The sequence below is a fragment of the Haliotis rubra genome, unplaced genomic scaffold (assembly GCF_003918875.1).
Source record: "Haliotis rubra isolate DU_JTF1 unplaced genomic scaffold, ASM391887v1 Scf678, whole genome shotgun sequence".
Lineage (NCBI taxonomy): Eukaryota > Metazoa > Mollusca > Gastropoda > Lepetellida > Haliotidae > Haliotis > Haliotis rubra.
Genome location: NW_025767388.1, coordinates 135,455 through 160,114, shown reverse-complemented (window position 1 = coordinate 160,114; position 24,660 = coordinate 135,455). Strand labels below are relative to the sequence as shown.

Below are 24,660 nucleotides of genomic sequence, written 5' to 3'. Positions count from 1 at the left end.
GTGTCCGTCAGGTAGCTCAATTAAGACGGCAGTTCCCACATTATGGACGTCCTCGTTGCTGGCAGAGACAGCAGTGGATGAGCTAATTTGATCAACCTTCCTGGAGTTTCCTCATGCAAATTCTGAAGATGATATTGTTCATTACAGTCTGAGTTTTGTACTAACGTGACAAACTGGTTTAAACTGGTGACAACCGGTCGCGTGGCATTTGTAGACGGGTTCTGCTGTGTTAATATTCAATACTGACCTTTCCCAACATAAACCGTGTTTATACATTCTCCTTGTGTTGACCAACACAGCATGTGTGGTGTAAAGGGTAGGGCGTTTGCCTAAAGAGCTGAAAATCAGTGGTTCGATCAGATGGACGCGTCATACCAAAATACGCTAAAAGAAGGTACTTGTTGTTATCCCGCCTGGAGGTCAGTAACGACGCCAACGACTGGTGAGCCCGGAGTGGAGGGGATGTCAAACTGTAGCGTTGTATCTCAGCCGGATATCCGGACAAGCTAGGCAGGGACTCACACGACTGGGTGCAGGTCGAGAAAATATCCGTAACCCCATTTAGCCTCGCTTCACCATGTAAATGAAAACCACTTGATCAAATATTTGTATTGGCAACTCGGTGTGATACGAGACTGGTTGAATGTGAATACTACCCACCATCTGTACTGGCAGATTGGTGCTAGTGATAGGAGGCTGGCTGAATGTGTCACTACCTACTATCTATACTGACAGATTGGTGCGAGTGGTAGGAGGCTGGCTGAATGTGTCACTACCCACTATCTGTACTGACAGATTGGTGTGAGTGATAGGAGGCTGGTTGAATGTGTCACTACCCACTATCTATACTGACAAATTGGTGCGAGTGATAGGAGGAGTGATAGGAGGCTGGCTGAATGTGTCACTACCCACTATCTGTACTGACAGATTTGTGCGAGTGGTAGAAGGCTGGCTGAATGTGTCACTACCAACTATCTGTACTGACAGATTGGTGCTAGTGATAGAAGGCTGGCTGAATGTGACCATGCCGCACGCCGTTCCAGTTTTGGGCGGCTGACCAGTTTTCGGCACAATGTTCTCCTATGTGCACAGCCGACAACCCGGAGTGCCTGGACCCTACAGCTGCCCATGGAATCCTTCTTGTGGAGTAAACATGCCCCTGCCATTGTTTCCCTTTCTCCAAAATCTTGATCTGGTGGAAACGAAACGGAGGCAACTTAGGTGATTACGACAGATGTCAAATGATTTGGAAAGCCACAACTATGCAAACTAGGTTCGTGACACAGGTGCGTTGCCCTGCTTGAACATCCCAGTAACCATTAATGGTCTGATATTTTGGGAAGAAGTCCTCCTATATGATTCTTTTGGAATCCGAGAATGTCAAATACATCACCTCGCAGCTGAATAGAACAGTCTTTGAGGAGCAAGCTTTGACTGTTGCTTGGTCTCAGGCATATGGAGTTGAACCAAAGACACGTCCTTGGCTGCAAATCGATGAACAAAATCAGCTGGACCTGTTCAAAACGACTGATATTCTCACGAGATATCTGTATATCATCATCGCCGCTCAGGTATATCCTTGATCACCTCTCACCACTCATCATGTACCCTACATCGCCATCCTGTATATCCTTGATCACCTCTCACCACTCATCATGTACCCTACATCGCCATCCTGTATATCCTTGATCACCTCTCACCACTCATCATGTACCCTACATCGCCATCCTGTATATCCTTGATCACCTCACCTCTCATCATGTACCCTACATCGCCATCCTGTATATCCTTGATCACCTCTCACCACTCATCATGTACCCTACATCGCCTTCCTGTATATCTTTGATCACAACCCCTCTATCATTCATCATCTACCCTACATGGCCTTCCTGTATATCTTTGATCACAACCCCTCTATCATTCATCATCTATCCTACATCGCCTTCGTGTATATCTTTGATCACAACCCCTCTATCATTTATCATCTATCCAACATCGCCTTCCAGTATATCTATGATCACAACCCCTCTATCATTCATCATCTATCCTACATCGCCTTCCAGTATATCTTTGATCACAATCCCTCTATCATTCATCATCTATCCTACATCGCCTTCGTGTATATCTGTGATCACAACCCCTCTATCATTCATCATCTATCCTACATCGCCTTTCAGTATATCTTTGATCACAAGCCCTCTATCATTCATCATCTATCCTACATCGCCTTCCTGTATATCTTTGACCACAACCCGTCTATCATTCATCATCTATCCTACATCGCCTTCCAGTATATCTTTGATCACAATCCCTCTATCATTCATCATCTATCCTACATTGCCTTCGTGTATATATTTAATCACAACCCCTCTATCATTCATCATCTATCCTACATCGCCTTCGTGTACATCTTTGATCTCAACCCCTCTATCATTCATCATCTATCCTACATCGCCTTCCAGTATATCTTTGATCACAACCCCTCTATCATTCATCATCTATCCTACATCGCCTTCCTGTATATCTTTGATCACAACCCCTCTATCATTCATCATCTATCCTACATCGCCTTCCTGTATATCTTTGATCACAACCCCTCTATCATTCATCATCAATCCAACATCGCCTTCCTGTATATCTTTGATGACAGCCCCTCTATCATTCATCATCTATCCTACATCGCCTTCCCGTATATCTATGATCACAACCCCTTTATCATTCATCATCTATCCTACATCGCCTTCCAGTATATCTATGATCACAACCCCTCTATCATTCATCATGAATCCAACATCGCCTTCGTGTATATCTTTGATCACAACCCCTCTATCATTCATCATCTATCCTACATCGCCTTCCTGTATATCTTTGATCACAACCCCTCTATCATTCATCATCTAACCTACATCGCCTTCCCGTATATCTATGATCACAACCCCACTATCATTCATCATCTACCCTGCATCGCCTTCGTGTATATCTTTGATCACAACCCCTTTATCATTCATCTCTTATCGTCGATAACTTTCCTCCACTATTTACCACTTGTCCCCTTTCCTTGATCACTTTTCAACTGCCCTTTATCACAATGCTCTACAATTTACCTTCAGTCATCCAGGATGTATTTCATGTCCATTATATTTCAATCCTCTTTCATTAACATTATATCCTTCGGATTTTACAATCTGACCTCTACCCATTTTTACAATGCTCTACCATTAACCTCCTATCCTTCAGCTCTTACCATCCTGTGCTCAACCCTGTATGGGCAGAATGTTTATTTTTTGTGTTTCTCATAGCCCTACCGACCCTAATGTTATTGCCGATCAAAAATGAAAAAAACCCAACATTTTCACACACAAACACACACAAACACACACACACACACACACACACACACACACACACACACACACATACAACAACAACAACACCAACCCCCCCAAAAAAACAAAACAAAACACACACACCAAAAACACACCAAAAAAACAAAACAAAAAACAACAAACAAACAAAAAAACAAAACAAAACAAAGCAAAACAACAACACGCACACACACACACAAAGTGGGAGTAATGTCATCTTAATTTGTTAACCTTTTAAAATTTATGAACTCTATAAACTCACAATATGTTTGTGTTAGATACACTGGTCTTTAATATTTGTCTTTATATAAGGGCAGACTATAATGTTGTTTCGTTGATCTTAAAGCTACATTGGATTCCATCAATAGAACAAGTTTGATCTATAAATGTCAAAGTTATATTTTTTAGATTAATTAGAAATATGTACACAAATGTTCAATAATGCATTTTGGTGTCTACACACAACTGTTTGACTGTGTGAGAGGAATAAAACAGGGATGCGAACTATCACCACTGCTATTTTCATTTTATCTTAATGATATTACTGAATTTCTTGGTGTTGATGAAGATAGATGCATTGATGTTGGTGTCTGTCAACTTTCCATGTTACTCTTCGCCGACCGCCGCCATATAGCTGGAATATTGCTATATTGCTACGGCGTAAAACTAAACTCACTCACTCTTCGCCGATGGTATGTTACTGTTTGATAGCACTGCCCGAGGTTTACGAAAAATATTGAATAATCTACCAATATATTGTAAAAAATGGTCTTTAATTGTCAATCTTAGTAAAACTAAATGTATGGTTTTCAGGAAAGGTGGTAGATTAAAGAAATACGAAAAACATTATTTTAATGTTACCCAACTAGAAATTTGTGTCTTCTTACAAATGTGTGAGTGTTCATTTCTCATGCAGTGGGTCATGGCATATAGCACAAACAACTTTGTCATATCCAGAAAGTGTTAAATATTTTACGTTCCCAGCTATGAAATTTCAGAAAATTAACATTATCCGTTCTTCTCAACATCTTTGACAACAAAGTATTCCCAATGTTAGCTTGCGGCTCAGAAATATGGGGATTTCATCCCTCACAGGATGCAGACAGAGTAAACAATAATTTCTTAAAAGCATATTCTTTAGCTTGGTAAAAATGCACCGGACTTAGTACCTAGTGGATGTTTATCTTTCAAAACTAGACAATATATATGAAAAAATTTGGATACGGTTATTATACCAAAAGGACAATGGAATATTATACCACACATACTGTTATCAACATAAAATAGCAGAAAGTTGGTAGACAATGTTGAACCCATAATGTTAAACAATTATTAGATAAATACGTGTTTAGTTATATGTGGCACAATCAATATGTAAGTTGTATGAATAAGTTCTTATTTGATTTTAAACAAAGGTATATATCAATAGATCAACAGACATGGTTTGAATTAATATGTTTGTTTCCCAAACGTATTGTATAGCAATCTCTAAAGAAAGAAAATGTTGTTAAGAATATTTGTCAGTTGTGAATGTTACTTCATATAGAATAGCCCTTAAAAAAATTAGGTGTCCAAATCACAGATTAACGATAGAGGAAGGTAGAAAACTTCTTATCGCTAAAGATCAACGATTTTGTAATCTGTTCCCTTTATTGAAACAGAGTACCATTTCTGCTTAATATGTCCTTTTTTGTCAGATTTGAGAAAATTGTTACCTGAATATTATTTTGTAAATCCAACATATCCTACATTTTATCAGCTATTATTATCCAAAAACCCAGATGTTATTACTTGTCTAGCAAAGTATGTATTTCTTGCCATGAAAAAAAGAAATAATCAGTTGCAGTTATAAAGATGAATATGCATGGCACCCTCTATACATGGTGCATACATGTTGTACTACTTGTATACTCAACCGGTGGCCACCTTAGTGTAACAATCTCTCTCTCTCTCTCTCTCTCTCTCTCTCTCTCTCTCTCTCTCTCTCTCTCTCTCTCTCTCTCTCTCTCTCTCTCTCTCTCTCTCTCTCTTTCTATTGTTTAACAATCGCCAATCTCTCTCTCTCTTTCTATTGTTTAACAATCGCCAAAACGCACCAATAGTGTTGTCATTAGGAAAAATTGCCTTCGAGATAAAAAATCGTGAAATTTGTGCAAATGGTGAAATACACGTTATTTAAGTATAAAAGCCACACTACGTCAGAAAAAGAGGCATTTAACGACCGTTGGTATGACACGGACGTTGTGAAACAGGAAAACACTTTAGATATGTCTAAACTTTATTCAGAACAGCGTGAAAGAGTCATAGGAATGATAAACATGGGAGCTTCTCATGCCCATGTCGCAGACTTATTAATCGTTTCAATGAGACTGGCAGGACTGTTGACCGTCCAAGGGCAGGTAGACCAAAGGTCACTACCCCCAGGAAGATCGATATCTACGAATTCTACATTTGAGGAATTGGTTCCTGACAGTTTCGGAATCGGCATCAACGGTACTCGGTCGAGTTGTCAACAGACACACAGTTAGACGACGACTACAGCATGCCGGAATTTGAGCCCACAGACCATTCCGTGGAGCCACGCTGACACGTCAACATCGCCTGAACAGGTTGATCTGGGCACGTCGTGTTCGACGATGGCAGCTTCGTGATTGGCGTAGGGTTCTATTCAGTGATGAGAGTAGATTTTGTTTATACCATAACGACGGTAGAACACGCGTGTATCGCCGTCGTGGTGAACGTCATGCCCCGTCATGCGTTGTGGAGGTACAGGCTCATGGCGTTGGAAGTGTTATGGTTTGGGGAGGTATCTGTGGCGAAATGAAGACGCAATTGGTTACAGTTCAAGGCAACCTGACAGCACACCAATACACTGACAAGGTGTTTCGTCCAGATGTGTTTCCTTTCGGTAATCAACACCAAGGGACACTATTTCAGCAAGACAGTGCTCCTGCACACACAGCTAGGATTGTGACAGACTTCATGGGAACCAATAACATCAACGTTTTGCCTTGGCCGTCTCGTTCCCCTGAGCTCTCACCCATAGAGCACCTCTAAGACTTTCTGGGTAGGAATATCAGAATAACACTTAACCCTCCAGCAAACCTGAGACAACTGGAACAGGCCATTCATGAGGAATGGAGGAATATCCCAAATGCCTTCATCATACGTCTCACAACGTCAATGAGACGTCGAGTACTTGCATGTATCAATGCAGAAGGAGGACACACAAGTAATGCAGACCTAAACGTTGACAAATGTGTTTCAATCTGGAGTTCACAGATAGTGTTCAACACAACTGAAAACATGTAACTTTGCCTTTTGATACCAGTGTCATTTAATTAAATGTTGCTTGAACATTACTTCGTGTTTGACGTTGTAATAACCTCTAGATGTTTAGCAAGTGGCCTTACTATCAACATAAACAGATATGAAATCAATTTTTTGTCTGTGTTGATTTTTATTGAGAATTTTAGCACGAGCCACTTTCTTTTGGCCTTGAGTGTATTTAGGGTGAGTTTATCATTAAAACAATTGTTTACCTTCCTCTGAGACGCTACCACAAGTTAGAAGTCCAGAGAACGCAAGAAATTGTAATAACAAGTACAACAAATGAGAATCAAGAGCACTATTCAGAACATTTTGTCTTTATTAAGATTGTTTTTTAGCTTTTTTTAAAGTTTTCCCCGACCGACCGACCCATGTTTAGAATTTGGTGGTTACGTGAAACACATAAAAAATGATGCCCTATCCTATCCTCTACCTTGTCGTCTACAGTTTTCACCGTTGTTTCTACCATGCCCTGTCCTTCAATGTGTACATCAGATCGCCCCTCGCTCTTCACAGTGTTGTATGTGACAGCGAGATGACATATCTGCCCGGAGGTTCCGGGGTCAGTCTGGCCAGACAGGGTCGTGAACGTCCACAACCGCAGCGAGGTAAGAATCACAAACATATGTCAGTTACAGCAGACTTGAAACTATTAACCTTCTTGTTGAACATCCCTGACGCTTCGAGTCCTCCAGTGAGGCCTCGTTGTGTATACACGGAGAGGAAGCCACGGTCGGACATCCTGTCAGATACCTAACTAGAGAGGGTGGTTCTAATCCTGTATATATAGGACTTAATAGTAATACTGATATTGATAAGGTCACTTTTGTAGCGTCGAACTCGACCTAACAGCATACAACATAATTGTAAGTGAGTTTAGTTTTAGAGTTTAGTAATATTCCAGCAATATCAGGGTGGGGACACCAGAAATGGGCTTTAACAACACGAGCGTCATTAGTAGCGCCATGGTGATACTTTTCGTGTTACATATTCTGTACGGGTATCAGATGTAGGCCGAGATTATGATGATATTGATGTGATGGTGTCAGTGTGTTGACATTGACGGCGATGTTGATATTGATGATGTTGCCTTGTTGACGCAGATGGTCTTGCTGTACTTGTACTGCTTCTGTCTTCTTGTTACTGATGCAGTAGTGACGCTGTTGTAGTGTTGATACTGTCGGTAATGATGATATTGTTGTTGTTGTGATACTGTTGTTGTGGTGACGCTGCTGTAGAGCTGATACTGTCGTTGTGGTGACGTTGTAGAGCTGATACTGTCGTTGTGGTGACGCTGTTGTAGAGCTGATACTGTTGTTGTGGTGACGCTGTTGTAGAGCTGATACTGTTGTTGTGGTGACGCTGTTGTAGAGCTGATACTGTTGTTGTGGTGACGCTGTTGTAGAGCTGATACTGCCGTTGTGGTGACGCTGTTGTAGAGCTGATACTGTTGTTGTGGTGACGTTGTAGAGCTGATACTGTCGTTGTGGTGATACTGTTGTAGAGCTTATACTGTCATTGTGGTGACGCTGTTGGAGAGCTGATACTGTCGTTGTGGTGACGCTGTTCTTTAAATGTTGTTTCTGACATTGATATTGTGTTACGGTTAATAATTTACCGTGACAAAAGGTTTAAGAGTCGCATATGAACCAGCAAAATAGAACACAGACAAGTCTAAAATGTTCAATAACATATTGAACAAATATTGAGCAAGTTACAATGAATGACAATGCAGATTTCTGGTACAATACAATTGAGTCACAAATCTAAAATATTGGCCCACAAATATTAAAAATTAACTCACCAGAGTCTTGACATTTACAGTGAGAACAGATATACTGATTAAAGGTTGTTTACAATGACAGCAGTTGAATAGACAAGTACGGTCGGTCTTGAAACGATCAACTTGATGATGGCAGACAGATGTATATAAATCAATTCATGTCTTAGTTCCGTGTCGCACAACTCAATAACCACTCTTTATATATCTCTTACACATTTCTCGTGCATTCTAGCAAAGCCAGGCTCCACCATTATCCTCTCAGAACGTTATGGAAAATTCCACGGCATGACGAGAGCCGGAAATCAACAAGATAAACAAGTCAGCCAAGGGAGGCAACTCTGAAGCGATACGAAAAAGGCGTGCTGCTGCGAATACTATTGCCACTGAACACACATGATGCAAGATGCGATCCAAACCCACACTCAAAACTTTAAACATTGTGACCCATCATAACTATGACTTTATCAATGGGATATTACAAATTACAAATTACAAAAAAAACACTCTCATAACACTCTCCCCCCTTGAGGAAAGGAAAGTTTCCCAGAAACTTTCTGTTACAATCATAGCAAGATAACTAACATAATAAGATGACATGTAATAATATGAATAACATGAGAAACATCTTGTAGAATTACTATGATATAATGCAGGTACAAACATACAGTATCATCAAGTCATTATACATTTACAGGCTGGAAAGTGCATGAGCACAAACATTGTCTTTGCCTTTAATGTGTCTAATCACAAGATTGAACCCTTGCAAGGTCAAACTCCACCTAATAAGTCTTTGATTCTTGTTCTTCATTTTGTAAAGAAAAGTCAAGGGATTGTGATCAGTAAACTATTCAATTGGAAAAGTAGAGGTACCAAGGTACACTTCAAAATGCTGCAAATCTAGCAAACGACCTAATGTCTCTTTCTCAATGGTAGAATAATTTCTTTGATGCTTATCAAACTTTTTGGAAAAATAACAAACTGGGTGATCAATTCCTGAATCATCCTCTTGAATCAGGACAGCACCTGCACCTACATCACTTGCATCAATTTGTAACTTAAATGCTTTCACAAAATTTGGTGCCTGCAATACTGGAGAATTCATGAGTATGGCTTTGACTTTTTGAAATGCAGTCTGACAACTGCTATCCCACTGGAATTTTACCTTTCCCCCCCAAAAGGTTGGTAAGTGGTGATAGAACATATGAGAAATTTTGACAAAACTTTCTATAATAGGCTGCCATACCCAATAATCTCATGAGTTTTCTCTTAGACTGATGTACTGGAAAATGTACAATTGCTTCAACCTAAGCATGAACTGGCTGTACCTGGCCGTGCCCTACAACATGCCCTAAAAAATTCAAATTGTGCCTTCCCAAATTCACACTTTTCAAGACTCACAGTAAATTCTGCTTCAGACAGTCTTTCAAAGAAAGCACGAGTTCTCTTTAGATGATTTTCCCACTCCATGCTGTAATTGATAACATCATCCATGTAAGCTTTGACACTATCAGAACACAGAACGTTATGGAAAATTCCACGGCATGACGAGAGCCGGAAATCAACAAGATAAACAAGTCAGCCAAGGGAGGCAACTCTGAAGCGCTATCAAAAAGGCGTGCTGCTACAAAGACTATTTCCATCGAACACACATGATGCGAGATGCGAGCCAAACCCACACTCAAAACTTTAAACATTGTGACCCATCATAACTATCACTTAATCAATGGGATATTACAAATTACAAATTACAAAAAACACACTCTCATAACAATTGTCTTTACTTGAAAGTCTGTCTGATGCTGCTCTGATGTTGTCGATACTGTGGTTGTGGCAGTTATACTGCTGTTCACGTGCTGATGTTGCTGCTGTCGACCCTGTCAAGACGATACTGTCGCTGTTGTGTTTGCTATTCTGACGACGACGACGCGCGACGGCGACGATGGTGGTAATGATGATGATGATGATGATGGTAGTGTTGGTGATAACGACAGTGACGAACCAGTTACCCAAATAGGGCACCTTGTTGATGGAAGTTATTAGAGAATCTTCAACCAGCTGCTTTTTCAATCAGCTCGATTGGCCAGCAATCAATGGGAATAATAAAGTGATATGGCCAGTTTATGAACTGATCTCTGCTTCGTGCCGCTGGGCCGACCAGGCCTAGGCCTCTCTGACCACTATCACTGGGCGGTATGTCGGTCACCTCCCTGCCAAGTGTTGTCACCTACCTCCTGAGAGCCGTCACATTTCAATGAATATTTGCCTCCCTTGATTACTTTGTTGTTGCAGCAGTGTTCCACTATATGAGTTAGTGAGTTTAGTTTGACACCACTTTTAGCAATATTCCAGCAATATCGCGACTGGGGAAACCAAACGACGAACAAACGCTTTAACTACTAGGCTATCCCCCGCCCCTGTGAATGAAGAAATAAAGTTAACAGTACATTAATAAAGAAAATGCTAAACCTCCAAGCCCCCAAAACACACACACACACACACACACACACACACACACACACACACACGCACACACACGCACGCACGCACGCACGCACGCACGCACACACACACACACACACACACACACACACACACACACACACACACACACACACACACACACACACACCTCCCCCAGATTGTATAGACACAATTACATGGTTACATGGTTGTATACACACAAACCGATACTGTATGGTGGAACCTGGATCCGGACGGCTCGTTATATGAATCTCAGTTTGATTTATAGTTTATAAATAATTCAGTTATGTCTTGCTAAATGTGAAAAGGACAATTTATTTGAATCAGGCTTATCCAAATAAAGTAGACACCCGGTGTCATGATGGCTGAACAAGAAACAAACAAGAAGTTGTGTTTGGAGGTCATGACTATTTCGTGTTGATTAACCTTTGTAAGAATCCAGTGTTATAGAGTATACTTTCTTTGCCCTGCAGTTTAGATATTTACGTACAATGACTCACAGTATTTTTAAAACACTAAATCTGGAACGTTTATTTATTAGCTAACTCGTCTACCTGCGCGACATGATTTCATAGAACAGTTGAGGTGTAATGAAGGCGAAAGGAATGCTCGCGATACAATCCAAATATATGAGTTGTGCGTGACGTGACTCACACAGATATGCTATTTTTTTACAGACAAAACATTGTCGTAAACGTTGTTAATTCCGGATGACATTTACAGACGTCCATATGGCGCTGGAAACAACTTGTATCAGTGACGTCAGTGCACTCAGGTTGTTCACGATTTCATAGTTGAATCAAGGGCCACCATCGATGTATGTGCGAACATATTCTAAATCAAATCTTCAATCTGAATAGAGGTCATGACTTGCAATGGTTTCAGAAGTGAGTGAGTGAGTGAGCTTCATATATTGTGCCCATGTGGGGAATCGAACCCGAATCTTCCGCGTGACGAGGGAACGCTTTAAGCACTAGGCTAGCCCACCGTCCCTGGTTTCCTTTCGTTAGGGACAAGGTCATTTCTCTCACAGACCTTCTCTCACAGACCTTCTCTCACAGACTTTCTCTCACAGACCTTCTCTCACAGACCTTCACTCACAGACCTTCTCTCACAGAGCTTCTCTCACAGACATTCCCTCACAGGCCTTCTCTTAGAGACATTCTCTCACAGACCTTCTCTAACAGACATTCTCTCACATACCTTCTCTCACAGACCTTCTCTTACAGACCTTCTCTTAGAGACCTTCTCTCACTCTCACAGACCTTCTCTCACAGACCTTCTCTTACAAACCTTCTCTCACCTTCTCTCAGACTTTCTCTCACAGACCTTCTCTCATTCTCTCTCACAGACACTCTCTCACAGACCTTCTCTTACAGACATTCTCTTACAGACATTCTCTCGCTGACAAACCTTCTCTCACAGACCTTCTCTCACAGACCTTCTCTTTACAGACATTCTCTTACAGACATTCTCTGACATTCTCTCATACAGACATTCTCTCATTCTCTCACAGACATTCTCTCACATACCTTCTCTCACAGACCTTCTCTCACAGACCTTCTCTTAGAGACATTCTCTCACAGACCTTTCTCTCACAGAACTTCTCTCACAGACATTCTCTCACAAACCTTTTCTCACAGACCTTCTCTTACAGACATTCTCTTACAGACATTCTCTCACAGACATTCTCTTACAGACATTGTCTCAAAGACCTTCTCTCACAGATATTTTCTCACAGACCTTCTCTCAAAGAACTTTTTCTCACGGACATTCTCTCACAGACATTTTCTCATAGATATTCTCTCACATACCTTCTCTCACAGACATTCTCTCACAGACCTTCTATTACAGACCTTCTCTCACAGACCATCTCTCACAGACCTTCTCTCACAGACCTTCTCTCACAGACCTTCTCTTCAGACCTTCTCTCATAGACCTTCTCTTACAGACCTTCTCTCACAGACATTCTCGCTCAAACATTCTCTCACAGACCTTCTCTTCAGACCTTCTCTCACAGACCTTCTCTCACAGACCTTCTCTTACAGACCTTCTCTCACAGACATTCTCTCAGACATTCTCGCACAGACATTCTCTCACAGACATTGTCTCACAGACATTCTCTCACAGACTCTCGCACCGACATTCTCTCACAGACATTGTCTCACAGACATTCTCTCACAGACATTGTCTCACAGACATTCTCGCAAAGACATTCTCTCACAGACCTTCTCTCACAGATATTTTCTCATAGACCTTCTCTCACAGACCTTTTTCTCACAGACATTCTCTCACAGACCTTCTCTTCAGACCTTCTCTCACAGACCTTCTCTTACAGACCTTCTCTCACAGACATTCTCGCACAGACATTCTCTCACAGACATTCTCTTAAAGACATTCTCTCACAGACCTTCTCTCACAGACCTTCTCTCACAGACCTTCTCTCACAGACATTCTCTCAGACATTGTCGCACCGACATTCTCTCACAGACATTGTCTCACAGACATTCTCTCACAGACATTCTCTCAGAGATATTCTCTCATAGACATTTCTCACCTTGCAACCATTCTCTCTCCCTTCATTCCTCCACTCTACGATGGTACATTCTCCCGCGGCGTGTGTTCTTACCCAGACGTCCTACGGCTGTAATCATATGTGTTGGCTGTCCTCATCACACACACACAGGGTCGCCATCAGCGGGTCCATTCAATCACCATTACTTCTAGCAGTGTCAGCGAATCAATACCTACATCCACAGCACGAACAGAAGAATGACTCATCGCGCCTGCACTCACTAGGGATGTGTGTTCTCACTAGGGACGGCTGGAGAAGGACGAGGAGCAGAATATCACACCCCGTATAGTTTACCCCCCAGTATCCGTTCACCTTGCTTTCTGCACTACTGGGAACTTCTTAATGCATTAGTAATGTCGTTGCTCCTACCGACAAATTGTCAATCTGGACATTCCTTCGTCTGAATATTTCGTACTCCGGACACTATCTAATCCGAACTATTTCACACAAAACAATGCAGTGCGGATTAACGAGTTTTCTCTGTATAGTCTCATACTGATTACCAGCTGACAATGGACGTCATTTTCTAATTACAACCATCAACTCCGACAACGCTGTTGTTTAATGACAGGACTAATCCCTGCCCAGACACCTGCACTGCACCAGAGTCTGATGTCTGACACACACGCCAGGTACCGGCCACGGTCATCCCAAAACAGACTGGGACTGGTGGTGGGACTGGTGGGACTGGTGGGGCTGGTGGGACTGGTGGGGCTGGTGGGGTGGGCTGGTGGACTGGGGACTGGTGGGGGCTGGTGGGGCTGGTGTGGGACTGGTGGTGGGGGGCTGGTGGGACTGGTGGAACTGGTGGGACTGGTGGGGTGGGGGCTGGTGGGGCTGGTGGGACTGGTGGGGGGCTGGTGGGGGGACTGGTGGGACTGGTGGGACTGGTGGGACTGGTGGGACAGCTGGTGGGGTGGTGGTGGGACTACTGGTGGGACTAGAGGCACAACTTGGGGTGGTGGGGGCGGGGCTGGGACTGGTGGTGGGGGGGCTGGTGGGACAGGTGAGGGACAGCTTGGGGTGGTGGGGCTGGTGGTGGGACTGGTGGGACTGGTGGGACTGGTGGGACTGGTGGGACAGCTGGGGCTGGTGGGACTAGTGGGCACCTGGGACTGGGATGGCTGGGGCTGGTGGGACTGGTGGGGCTGGTGGGGGGCTGGTGGGGCTGGTGGTACTGGTGGGATAGCTTGGGCTGGTTGGACTGGTGGGACTAGTGGCACAGCTTGGGGTGGTGGGACTAGTGGCACAGCTTGGGGTGGCGGGGCTGGTGGGACAGGTGGGACTGGTGGGACAGGAGGGACTGGTGGGACTGGGAGCTGGGCTGGTGGGACTGGTGGGGACAGGTGGGACAGCTTGGGGTGGTCGGGGGACTGGTGGGACTGGTGGGACTGGTGGAACAGCTTGGGGTGGTGGGACTGGTGGAACAGCTTGGGGTGGTGGGACTGGTGGGCCGGGGGGGACAGGTGGGACAGCTGGGGCTGGTGGGGGGCTGGTGGGACTGGGGGACAGGTGGGACAGCTGGGGCTGGTGGGGCTGGTGGGACTGGGGGGGCAGGTGGGACAGCTTGGGGTGGTGGGGCTGGTGGGGCTGGTGGGGCTGGTTGGACAGCCTGGGGTGGTGGGGCTGGACCATATATGCGATCAGAAACTTTGTGGAAGATATTCTGTTAGTTGTTTCCTCTATCAGTAATGTTCCGGCTATATGACAGTTGACAGTAAGTAAGTGTGCCTTTACCAGACAGTCCAGTGATTGCCCTCTCGAGCATCGATTTACTGACTGGAACACGATGACATGCTTTCGTCAATTTAGGAAAGTCTGACCAGTCGTAACCCGTAAAGATCCGGGTTATAATTGGTCTTCAGTAACCCATGCTTGTCGTAAGAGGCGACTAACGGGATCGAGAAGTCAGTCTCGCTGACTTGGTTGACACATGTCATCGTATCCCAGTTGCGTACATCTGTGTTGATAAAGTTGATCACTGGATTGTCTTGTTCAGACTAGTTACAGTCTGCCGCCATATAGCTGGTATATTGCTGAGTGCGGCGTTAAATAACAAACACACATGAAGTCCTCCGTACAGTTGTTCAATGATCGTACGTACGTACGAATTAAAGACTTGGTAGGGAGGGCGCTGTAAGGGCGTCAGTAGATATAAAGTATTTATAAGACAAGACAAGACAAGATTTTTATTAGGTCAAAGACCAATACAACATAAATATACTGAATATTCGCCTGTGCACATGGCGAGGTACGTAAATAAAGAGAGCAATCATATTGTTATTAACATTATAGCCCAAGAGTGAGGATATGTGTGAACGATTTACAAAAATTCAACTTTGTTTCTTTCATTTAAGATATAATAAATACACTTTGCAGCTTTCAGTACTTCAAAACTGTTTTCACATTTTTACAATTTGATAAACTTAAACATACTTATATTTTCTAATAAAGTATTACTTAAATGCTGTTTACGTATTTCTCGATATTTTGGACAAATCAAGAGTACGTGGTACTCATCTTCTATTTCGTTAGTACAAAAGGGACATAATCTATCAGCAAGTGGGGTTTTAGGCACACTCCATCTTCCTTTTCAACCATAAGCATATGTGAACTAAGTCGGAAACGTGTAAACGCAATTCGGTACTTCCTAACATCAATATTAGTTAAATATTTCTCGATGCACAGAGTTTCCTTAATATGAAGATACAATCTAGTTTCACTCAGAGTTGATAATTGATGTTTCCACATTTGAGAATAAATATCCTTAACCCTTTGTGCAAATTCTCTCACAAAATCACAACTTTCAGGAACATATTGGGCAGCCCAAATATAGCCAAAACCAAACCTGAAGAGCGTATCTCTCAATAAACTTGCCCAATTTTCAACATCAGGGTTCTCATTTGAACTATTCAATAATGAATTATATATCAAAACTATATATCTATCTGGTTTACTTCTCAAAATCTTAAGCCAATATTTGATAATCCTGACAAGACAAATAACTTTCAAAGGGAATAGGGATTGAGTACATTAATGTGTTAACAGATGTTTGGTTTGTGTTTGTTTTTTGTCTTATAACATACATATACCAGTATAGTCTTATAACATACATATACCAGTATAGTCTTATAACATACATATACCAGTATAGTCTTTACTCTAAGTGTTTCAGTTTTCCCTACTGTTACGACTCGAGTTATCCTTACATTTCTGTTTACGTTTGGTGTCATGATATGCTTCCCCAACATAACATTAATGCACATACGATGTTTCAATGCGCGCTAAATTCTCTTAAACATGTTGGGCGATACCCATGGCCAACAGCAGGTGTGCACTTAGAGCCTCGAGTCAAGCCGTGACCTTTATGACAAATAACAGAACTAAACGACTTTTTCTCTAGACAAAAACAAACCGTTGCATTTAATGCTATTACGAAGAAATGCTCATCAATAAATTAGGCTTTCAAAGCATTAGAAGGGATATGTTGTTGAAAAATCGAAGAGCTTTGGGAACAGAATTGATTCTCCAAAAAGCAAAATCCCGGAAGTTTATAATCTGGTTGAAAACGACAACGGGCGTCCATCACCAGGTTGAGGGCTGAGCGCTGAGAGGCTACTTAGTGTAGCAAGACGGGACTCACAGCAAACAGCAGCCATGTTTTTCTTGAAAGAATGTTACAAAGTAGTTAGGATTACGTATTTTATTCCGAATGAAACTATGAGTGGAATTCATTTTTTTCCAAAGACTTTTTTTACGGACCGCGGCAATGTTAAATGCATTTGTTCACCGTGACAACGCTTGATGCATGTGAGTTTGGAGGAAGAAAAGAGTCGTTTTGAAAACAGGATGTTATAAATAAAACATTATAAATGGTACAACTATAGGTCACTTGGTTGTGTGTTTTTTCGCCGTTTATTTTTAATATGGTAAACAATTTACAGTAAAATGTACAAATTAAGCAAACTAATGGTGACATTTGTGACAACAGCCCGGTAGCAAAGGTAGCTTGAATGACTACGAGAGAGGATGCAGGTGCAGTGTTCATCAATATGTCGTTGCTGTGTCTGAGCGTGACGTCATCCCACAGGTGACATCCTTACCTTGTCAACTTGCTGACAGAGTCAGCCTCTTTGGAAATTTGGACAAGGCGTTCGAATTCGGATCAGAAGGTCCTGGTTCGAATCTCAGCAAAAGACTTTACGCCCGCTACAGCTGTACGACTGAAAGTGAGTGAGTGAGTTGAGTTTCAAGCCGCACTCAGCAATATTCCAGCTATATGGCGGCGACGACTGAAAGTATTTTTCACACCCAGGAAACGGAAGTATGCCTGACCACTACGATAGACCCTTAACTTTTAAAAGTTACCCCAAACTTCTATTTCCAGAAAACACTAAAATATACATAGAAAACGTCCTTCTTTACATTGCTCACAATGAACGTCAATTGAGAACTGCGTGTCCTTCTAAAATATAAACTCTGTCAAAAAAGAAACGCAACCCCTGTATTTTAGAGATTTTGATCTGAAGTTGTAGGACGACACGGCATTTTTATTATTGAAGACAGAAGTCTGAAATTTGGCAGAATAATAACCCAGATGGGCATGTTTAAAATTGTCATTTCAAAAGTCATCTCACAGACACCAGTTTGTCACCAGGGGGGCGTCTTTCTCAGTATCTCGTATGAGCACCACGCGCTGCAATCACTGCACGGCATCTCCTTGGACAAGAACGGATAAGACGCCGGATTCTTTCCTGGGGAATGGCTCTCCACTCCTCCTGCAGTGCAACGGCGAGCTGTTGCAGCGTCTGTGGCGGCGGCTGACGTTGACGTACGCGTCGATCCAGAGTATCCCACAGGTGTTCAATAGGTTTGAGGTCTGGTGATTTAGAGGGTCATGGCAAGACATTGACGTTGGAATTCTGCAGAAAGTTCATTGTTGCACGTGCAGTATGAGGCCGGGCGTTGTCCCGTTGAAAAATCTGTGTCTGTTGGTCAATAATCGGGAGAAGGTGAAGCTCTAACACGTGGTTGATGTAACGTTGGGCTGTCAGGTTCCCCTTCAACGATCACCAAGTCTGATTTCTGGTTGTATGAGATGGTTCCCCAAACCATGACGCTTTCTCCGCCAAATCTGTCCACCTGTCGGACGCAGATGGGCGCAAAACGTTTATGACGTCTCCTATACAGACGCTGTCTTCCGTCGTGACGTTGCAAAAGAAACGTGATTCATCAGAAAACCAGATTCGCCTCCAGTTTTGTAAAGTCCGTATCCTTACGTTGTTGCACCACCTGAGTCGTCGGCGTCGATGTAGGGGGCGTAGTACAGGTCCAACAACTGGTCTACAGGCACGTAAACCCGCTTCTTTCAGACGGTTCCTAATCGTTTGAGCTGACACTCTCCTCAAACCTGGTATTTGTGTGGCAGTCACGGTTGGTAGGGCATGCCGATTACGCAGGTGATGGACCCGGATGTACCGATCTTGAAGGGGGGGTCGTGATTCTTGGCCTTCCACTTCTCGGGCGATCGTTGGTCAAATTGAAGTTGTTGTAGCGGCTCCAAAGTCGGGATATCGTTGTTTTGTGAACATTTAGGTGCCGTGCAACAGTTCCAAAACTTTCTCCGGCTTGAACACGACCAATGGCGATATTTCGGTCGGCAGCACTCAATCGTGGCATTTTTAACACAACTTTGCGGCGACAAATGAATGAATATAATACGGAAGCACATGGGCTTTTATACACCCCTACATTAACTGCCATTTTCATGATTTGCATGTGTTTTTTTTGTGCGAAGTCACCATGAGGGTCATTTCATGCGTTGTGACGGAATAAGCAATAAAATACACTTATGCGTACAAATGCAGTTGTTTGGATGGTAATCTTCATTAATTCCGTGTATCATTTCAATACATTCGAATAAAATTTAGTTTGGAAGCAATAACTTCATTCAAACGAATTTTTCATATCTGAGGACAGGGGTTGCGTTTCTTTTTTGACAGAGTTTAGGTTTAAAACACATCTAGGTCCTAACAAAAAAAGTTGCTATTCATTAAAATACTCCTGGACAAGATTAGATCGAAGTTCCAAATGCATGTAACGCCGCTGGATTATAGCGTTGTATTCAAATAATTAGTGAGGGTAATAGTATCTGACAGAACCGGAACCGGAAGTGGCAATAAAACGCCATAAAAATTAAAATGGAAGCAGGTTTTATTTTGCGCAGCGTTGAATCTGAAACATGCCCAGACAGGCACCTCAACACCTGTGATGGAATAATCGAAGAATCTGCTATCGATGACTATAAGTAAAGCAAAGTATATTTCTGGCTACACAAGAAAGAACAGCCGACAGATCAGCAATAAGTCAGCGTCAGTGACCATTTTGGCTGGACATACATTTCATAAAACAGATGGACGAAAGAAACATTCATATTACATGCTTCATAATTTCCTAATGTGATTAGCTGGAGTAATTTGCCGTCCTATGAAATTGGCAATTCGTCACCATGTTCTGGAATAAATCTCCCTGTTCGCTTTTTCCTACGATGACTTTTACATTCATATTACTTCACAATAACACAAGTAATTTCCATTCATCATGCAAAAGAACAATAAACTAGCACTCGGGCGTAATAAAATATAGGACTGGGGCCCAGATACGAAAGTTTGCCTTAATGAAAAAAGCCGCTTTACATTAATCAATAAAGGAACAGATACTATATTTTGGACTGGCGACAAACACGAAACGAAACGAGTACGGCTGATTTAATTCACCCTGGATCAATGACTAGCATAGCGGTAAGGAGGAAAAAGACGAACAGGAGAATTTCATATATTTCCTTTCGTTGCCAGATTCGCAGCGACTCCCTGGTACGGCGATGATGTGAATGAACACACCGTCATTTTGGCCAGAATTAACTCATCGCGGCCATCTTGTATTAACATCATGGAAGGTCCGTGGAAGATGCTGATTTAATTTGAAAGTGATAGGGCTGAAGTAAGGGTTGTAGGGCCCACGTGACCAGGGATTCATAAGGGTCATACAGTTGTTTTCGTGTTTACAGGTGCGACAGGATTGTTGATAAATAATGATCTGAATAATGGATCGGCGTTTGCAAACGAAATGAATGGATAGGAAATATTGTTGCTATTCAAATGAAATAAGCAAATGAAATATGGATTCATAGTTGTATTTCTTAATTGTCGATAAAAGTACAATTACTTTTGAAAGAGTAGACAACACTGACTGACTGAGTTTGGTTTTACGCCGCTTTTAGCAATATTCCAGCAACATCACGGCGGGGGACACCAGAAATGGGCTTCACACATGAGTAGACAACACATTTTGAACATGTCAGTCAGAGTGAGTACGCCGCTTTTAGCAATATTCCCGCAACATCACGACGGAGGACACCCAAAATGGGCTTCACATATTGTACCCATGTGGGGAATCGAACCCGGGCCTTCGGCGTGACGACCGAACGCTTTAACCTCTAGGTTACCCCACCGCCCCTGTGATGCCAGAGGTTGTGGGGGTTGGGTTTTGGTATATATGGGTTGTTATCTGTGTTGTGAGTCTGGGTGGGCTTGGCTTGTATTCTGATTATTTGTGAAGAGGGGTGGTGGTTAAAGCGTTCGCTGACCACGCCTAAGACCCGGGTTCGATTCCCAACATGCGTACAATGTGTTAAGCCAATTTCTGGTGTTCCCCGCCGTGATATTGCTGGAATATTGCTAAAAGCGACGTAAAACTCACTCACTCAGTATTTATGCACATGTCTCCCGCGGAGAGCCATTGGAGAGGTAGACCTTACACACACGTGTGTTTGGCTCAGTCACTTATAATAGCAACTGCAATTTATGTATTGCAAATAGTGAACATGAACTTGAGATCGCAGACACTTGATGACGGTAAGTTCTGACAGTCGAGTGCTGGATGTTAGACATAACAGCTTTATTTTAGGATTACACTTTGTAGGTAAAATACAGATTGTTGTACTTTTTAGTTTACGTCCGATTCAGGATTCAGGAGTGAGCCACCAACTCGCCATCACCCAAGTCTACGATCTCACCCCTGCCGCACAGACATACGATAGCGTAATCCGAATGTAACCCCTGCCGCACAGACATACGATAGCGTAATCCGAATGTAACCCCTGCCGCACAGACATACGATAGCGTAATCCGAATGTAACCCCTGCCGCACAGACATACGATAGCGTAATCCGAATGTAACCCATGCCACAGAGACATACGATAGCGTAATCCGAATGTAACCCCTGCCGCACAGACATACGATAGCGTAATCCGAATGTAACCCATGCCACAGAGACATACGATAGCGTAATCCGAATGTAACCCCTGCCGCACAGACATACCATAGCGTAATCCGAATGTAACCCCTGCCGCACAGACATACGATAGCGTAATCCGAATGTAACCCCTGCCGCACAGACATACGATAGCGTAATCCGAATGTAACCCCTGCCGCACAGACATACGATAGCGTAATCCGAATGTAACCCATGCCGCACAGACATACGATAGCGTAATCCGAATGTAACCCCTGCCACAGAGACATACGATAGCGTAATCCGAATGTAACCCATGCCACAGAGACATACGATAGCGTAATCCGAATGTAACCCCTGCCGCACAGACATACGATAGCGTAATCCGAATGTAACCCATGTCGCAGGGACATACGATAGCGTAATCCGAATGTAACCCATGTCGCAGGAACATACGATAGCGTAATCCGAATGTAACCCCTGCCGCAGAGACATACGATAGCGTAATACGAATGTAACCCCTGCCGCACAGACATACGATAGCGTAATCCGAATGTAACCCCTGCCGCACAGACATACGATAGCGTTATCCGAATGTAACCTCTACCACAGAGACATACGATAGCGTAATCCGAATGTAACCCATGCCGCACAGACATACGATAGCGTTATCCGAATGTAACCCATGCCACAGAGACATACGATAGCGTAATCCGAATGTAACCCATGCCACAGAGACATACGATAGCGTTATCCGAATGTAACACATGCCACAGAGACATACGATAGCGTAATCCGAATGTAACCCATGCCACAGAGACATACGATAGCGTTATCCGAATGTAACCCATGCCGCAGGGACATACGATAGCGTAATCCGAATGTAACACATGCCACAGAGACATACGATAGCGTAATCCGAATGTAACACATGTAGCAGAGACATACGATAGCTATAATCCGAAGGTAACCCATGCCGCAGAGACATACGATAGCGTAATCCGAATGTAACACATACCACTTTTGACCACATTCGAAAGGGCACAGTCTATTCATAACATATATATATGACCAATGTATTTAAATATTCCTGGTCAGTTCTGTCGACCAAAGCTCACAGAAGTACCAAGTAACAAAGGACAAAACCAACACCTTACAACACAACAAGAAAATAATACCGAAATGATTTTATATTAAAATATCCACAAATATTTAAAAAACAAATTTGTCAGTGGGGAGATTTCCAGAAAATGGATAGTTGTATAAGATGTTCTTCAGCCACAACTGCCAAGAAAATGTGGATGCTACGACCTTCTATTTGAAAGAAAAGCGAGTTGTAATACAAACCGGTATACCAGTTTGTTTTTAATCCTGGCAATGAACATTCTAATTCCCGAACTAAGCCATAACCAAATACCTGAATGTTTCTCTGTAATCCTTGCTATCGGGAACATCCCAACCGTTTGACTTAAAATCTTTAATACTGAAGCTTAACTGTTTTTTAAGCATTTTAAAAGAAAACCAATTTTCGTAGTGATCTGGCAAAGAGTACAAAACTCACGAACATCTGGACTCATTTCGGTGATGGGGAGAAGGGATATTTAGGAATTTGATGACGGAACATGAACCTCAGTCACGAAACAAGTCTCCGCCATGCTCTTCTGGTAGTCATCATTGTCTTGCAGCAGGCAGCGGGGCCTGGTCGATGTAAGCTGATACCTTGTCGGCGTGGCACAAATGTATTCTACGGGAACAAGCCATATTCTTTATTATTGAACTATTGTGTTGAAAATTGTGTTTCTTCATTCACAGGTGCGGTGGGGTAGCCGGGTGGTTAAAGCGTTGGCTCGTCACGCCGCATACCCGGGTTCGATCCCCCACATAGATGCAATGTGTGAAGCCCATTTCTGGTGTCCTCCGCAGTGATATTGCTAGAATATTGCTAAAAGTGGCGTAAAACTAAAACTCACTCACTCACTCACTTAGTCTTCATTCACATGTTTCATGTGGAAGACGTTGGTGAGCTAGACCTTCTTGATTAAAAACACCTGTGTTAGGCTAATTCTGTATATATTATATCAGTGTTGGATGATGATGGGTTCTGAGAAAATAGTTTCTCAGTTATACCTATATGCTTTGATATTCTTACCAGTTGTGGAAAGCCCCACAGTTCGTTGTTCAGGCCAGCGTCCCATAGATGCCCAGAAACCTAGGATTGTGGGTTGAAATGCAGGGGTATATATCCTGCCTGGGGACAGATAGGTCGGAGGGCCCATCTATTCCTACTGCTATTACTGGTTACTACTACTACTACTACTACTACTACTACTACTACTACTACTACTACTACTTCTACTACTACTACTACTACTACTACTACTACTACTACTACTACTACTACTTACTACTACTACTACTTCTACTACTACTTCTACTACTATTACTACTACTACTACTTCTACTGCTACTACTACTACTACTACTTCTACTACTACTACTACTACTACTACTACTACTACTACTACTACTTCTACTGCTACTACTTCTACTACTACTGACTGACTGAGTTTGGTTTTGCGCCGCTTTTAGCAATATTCCAGCTCTACTACTACTATTTCTTCTACTACTACTACTACTGACCGCCTCCGTGGTGTAGTGGTTAGAGCGTCCGCCCGGAGAGCAGAAGGTCCCGGGTTCGATCCCCGACTGCGTCATACCAAAAGACGTTCAAATATGGTACTAGTTGGTCCCTGCCTGGCGCTCGGCATTAATAGGTATAACAAGGACTGGTCGGCTCGGAGTCAGTATAATGTGTCTGAGTGGGGTATTCATG

The 24,660-nt window shown here is 42.8% G+C and overlaps 1 protein-coding gene across 1 annotated transcript; it reads right to left on the bottom strand.

Moving 5' to 3' along the window:
- Positions 1 to 14,073: 14,073 nt before the first annotated feature.
- Positions 14,074 to 16,350, bottom strand: LOC124257952 (vegetative cell wall protein gp1-like). The gene is made up of 2 exons (XM_046692016.1): positions 16,328 to 16,350; positions 14,074 to 15,160 (listed from the first exon to the last, which is right to left on the bottom strand). Exons 1-2 carry the CDS (start codon positions 16,348 to 16,350, stop codon positions 14,074 to 14,076), a joined length of 1,110 nt encoding a protein of 369 aa, XP_046547972.1.
- Positions 16,351 to 24,660: the final 8,310 nt, after the last annotated feature.

Bases quoted from the DNA above. Each gene is read 5' to 3' on its own strand.
- LOC124257952 (XM_046692016.1), bottom strand. From the start codon at position 16,350: ATGTTCCTGAAAGTTGTGATTTT. The intron at 15,161-16,327 runs GTGAGAGAATTT...TATATGGTCCAG, and splicing joins TTCCTGAAAGTTGTGATTTT to CCCCACCACCCCAGGCTGTC.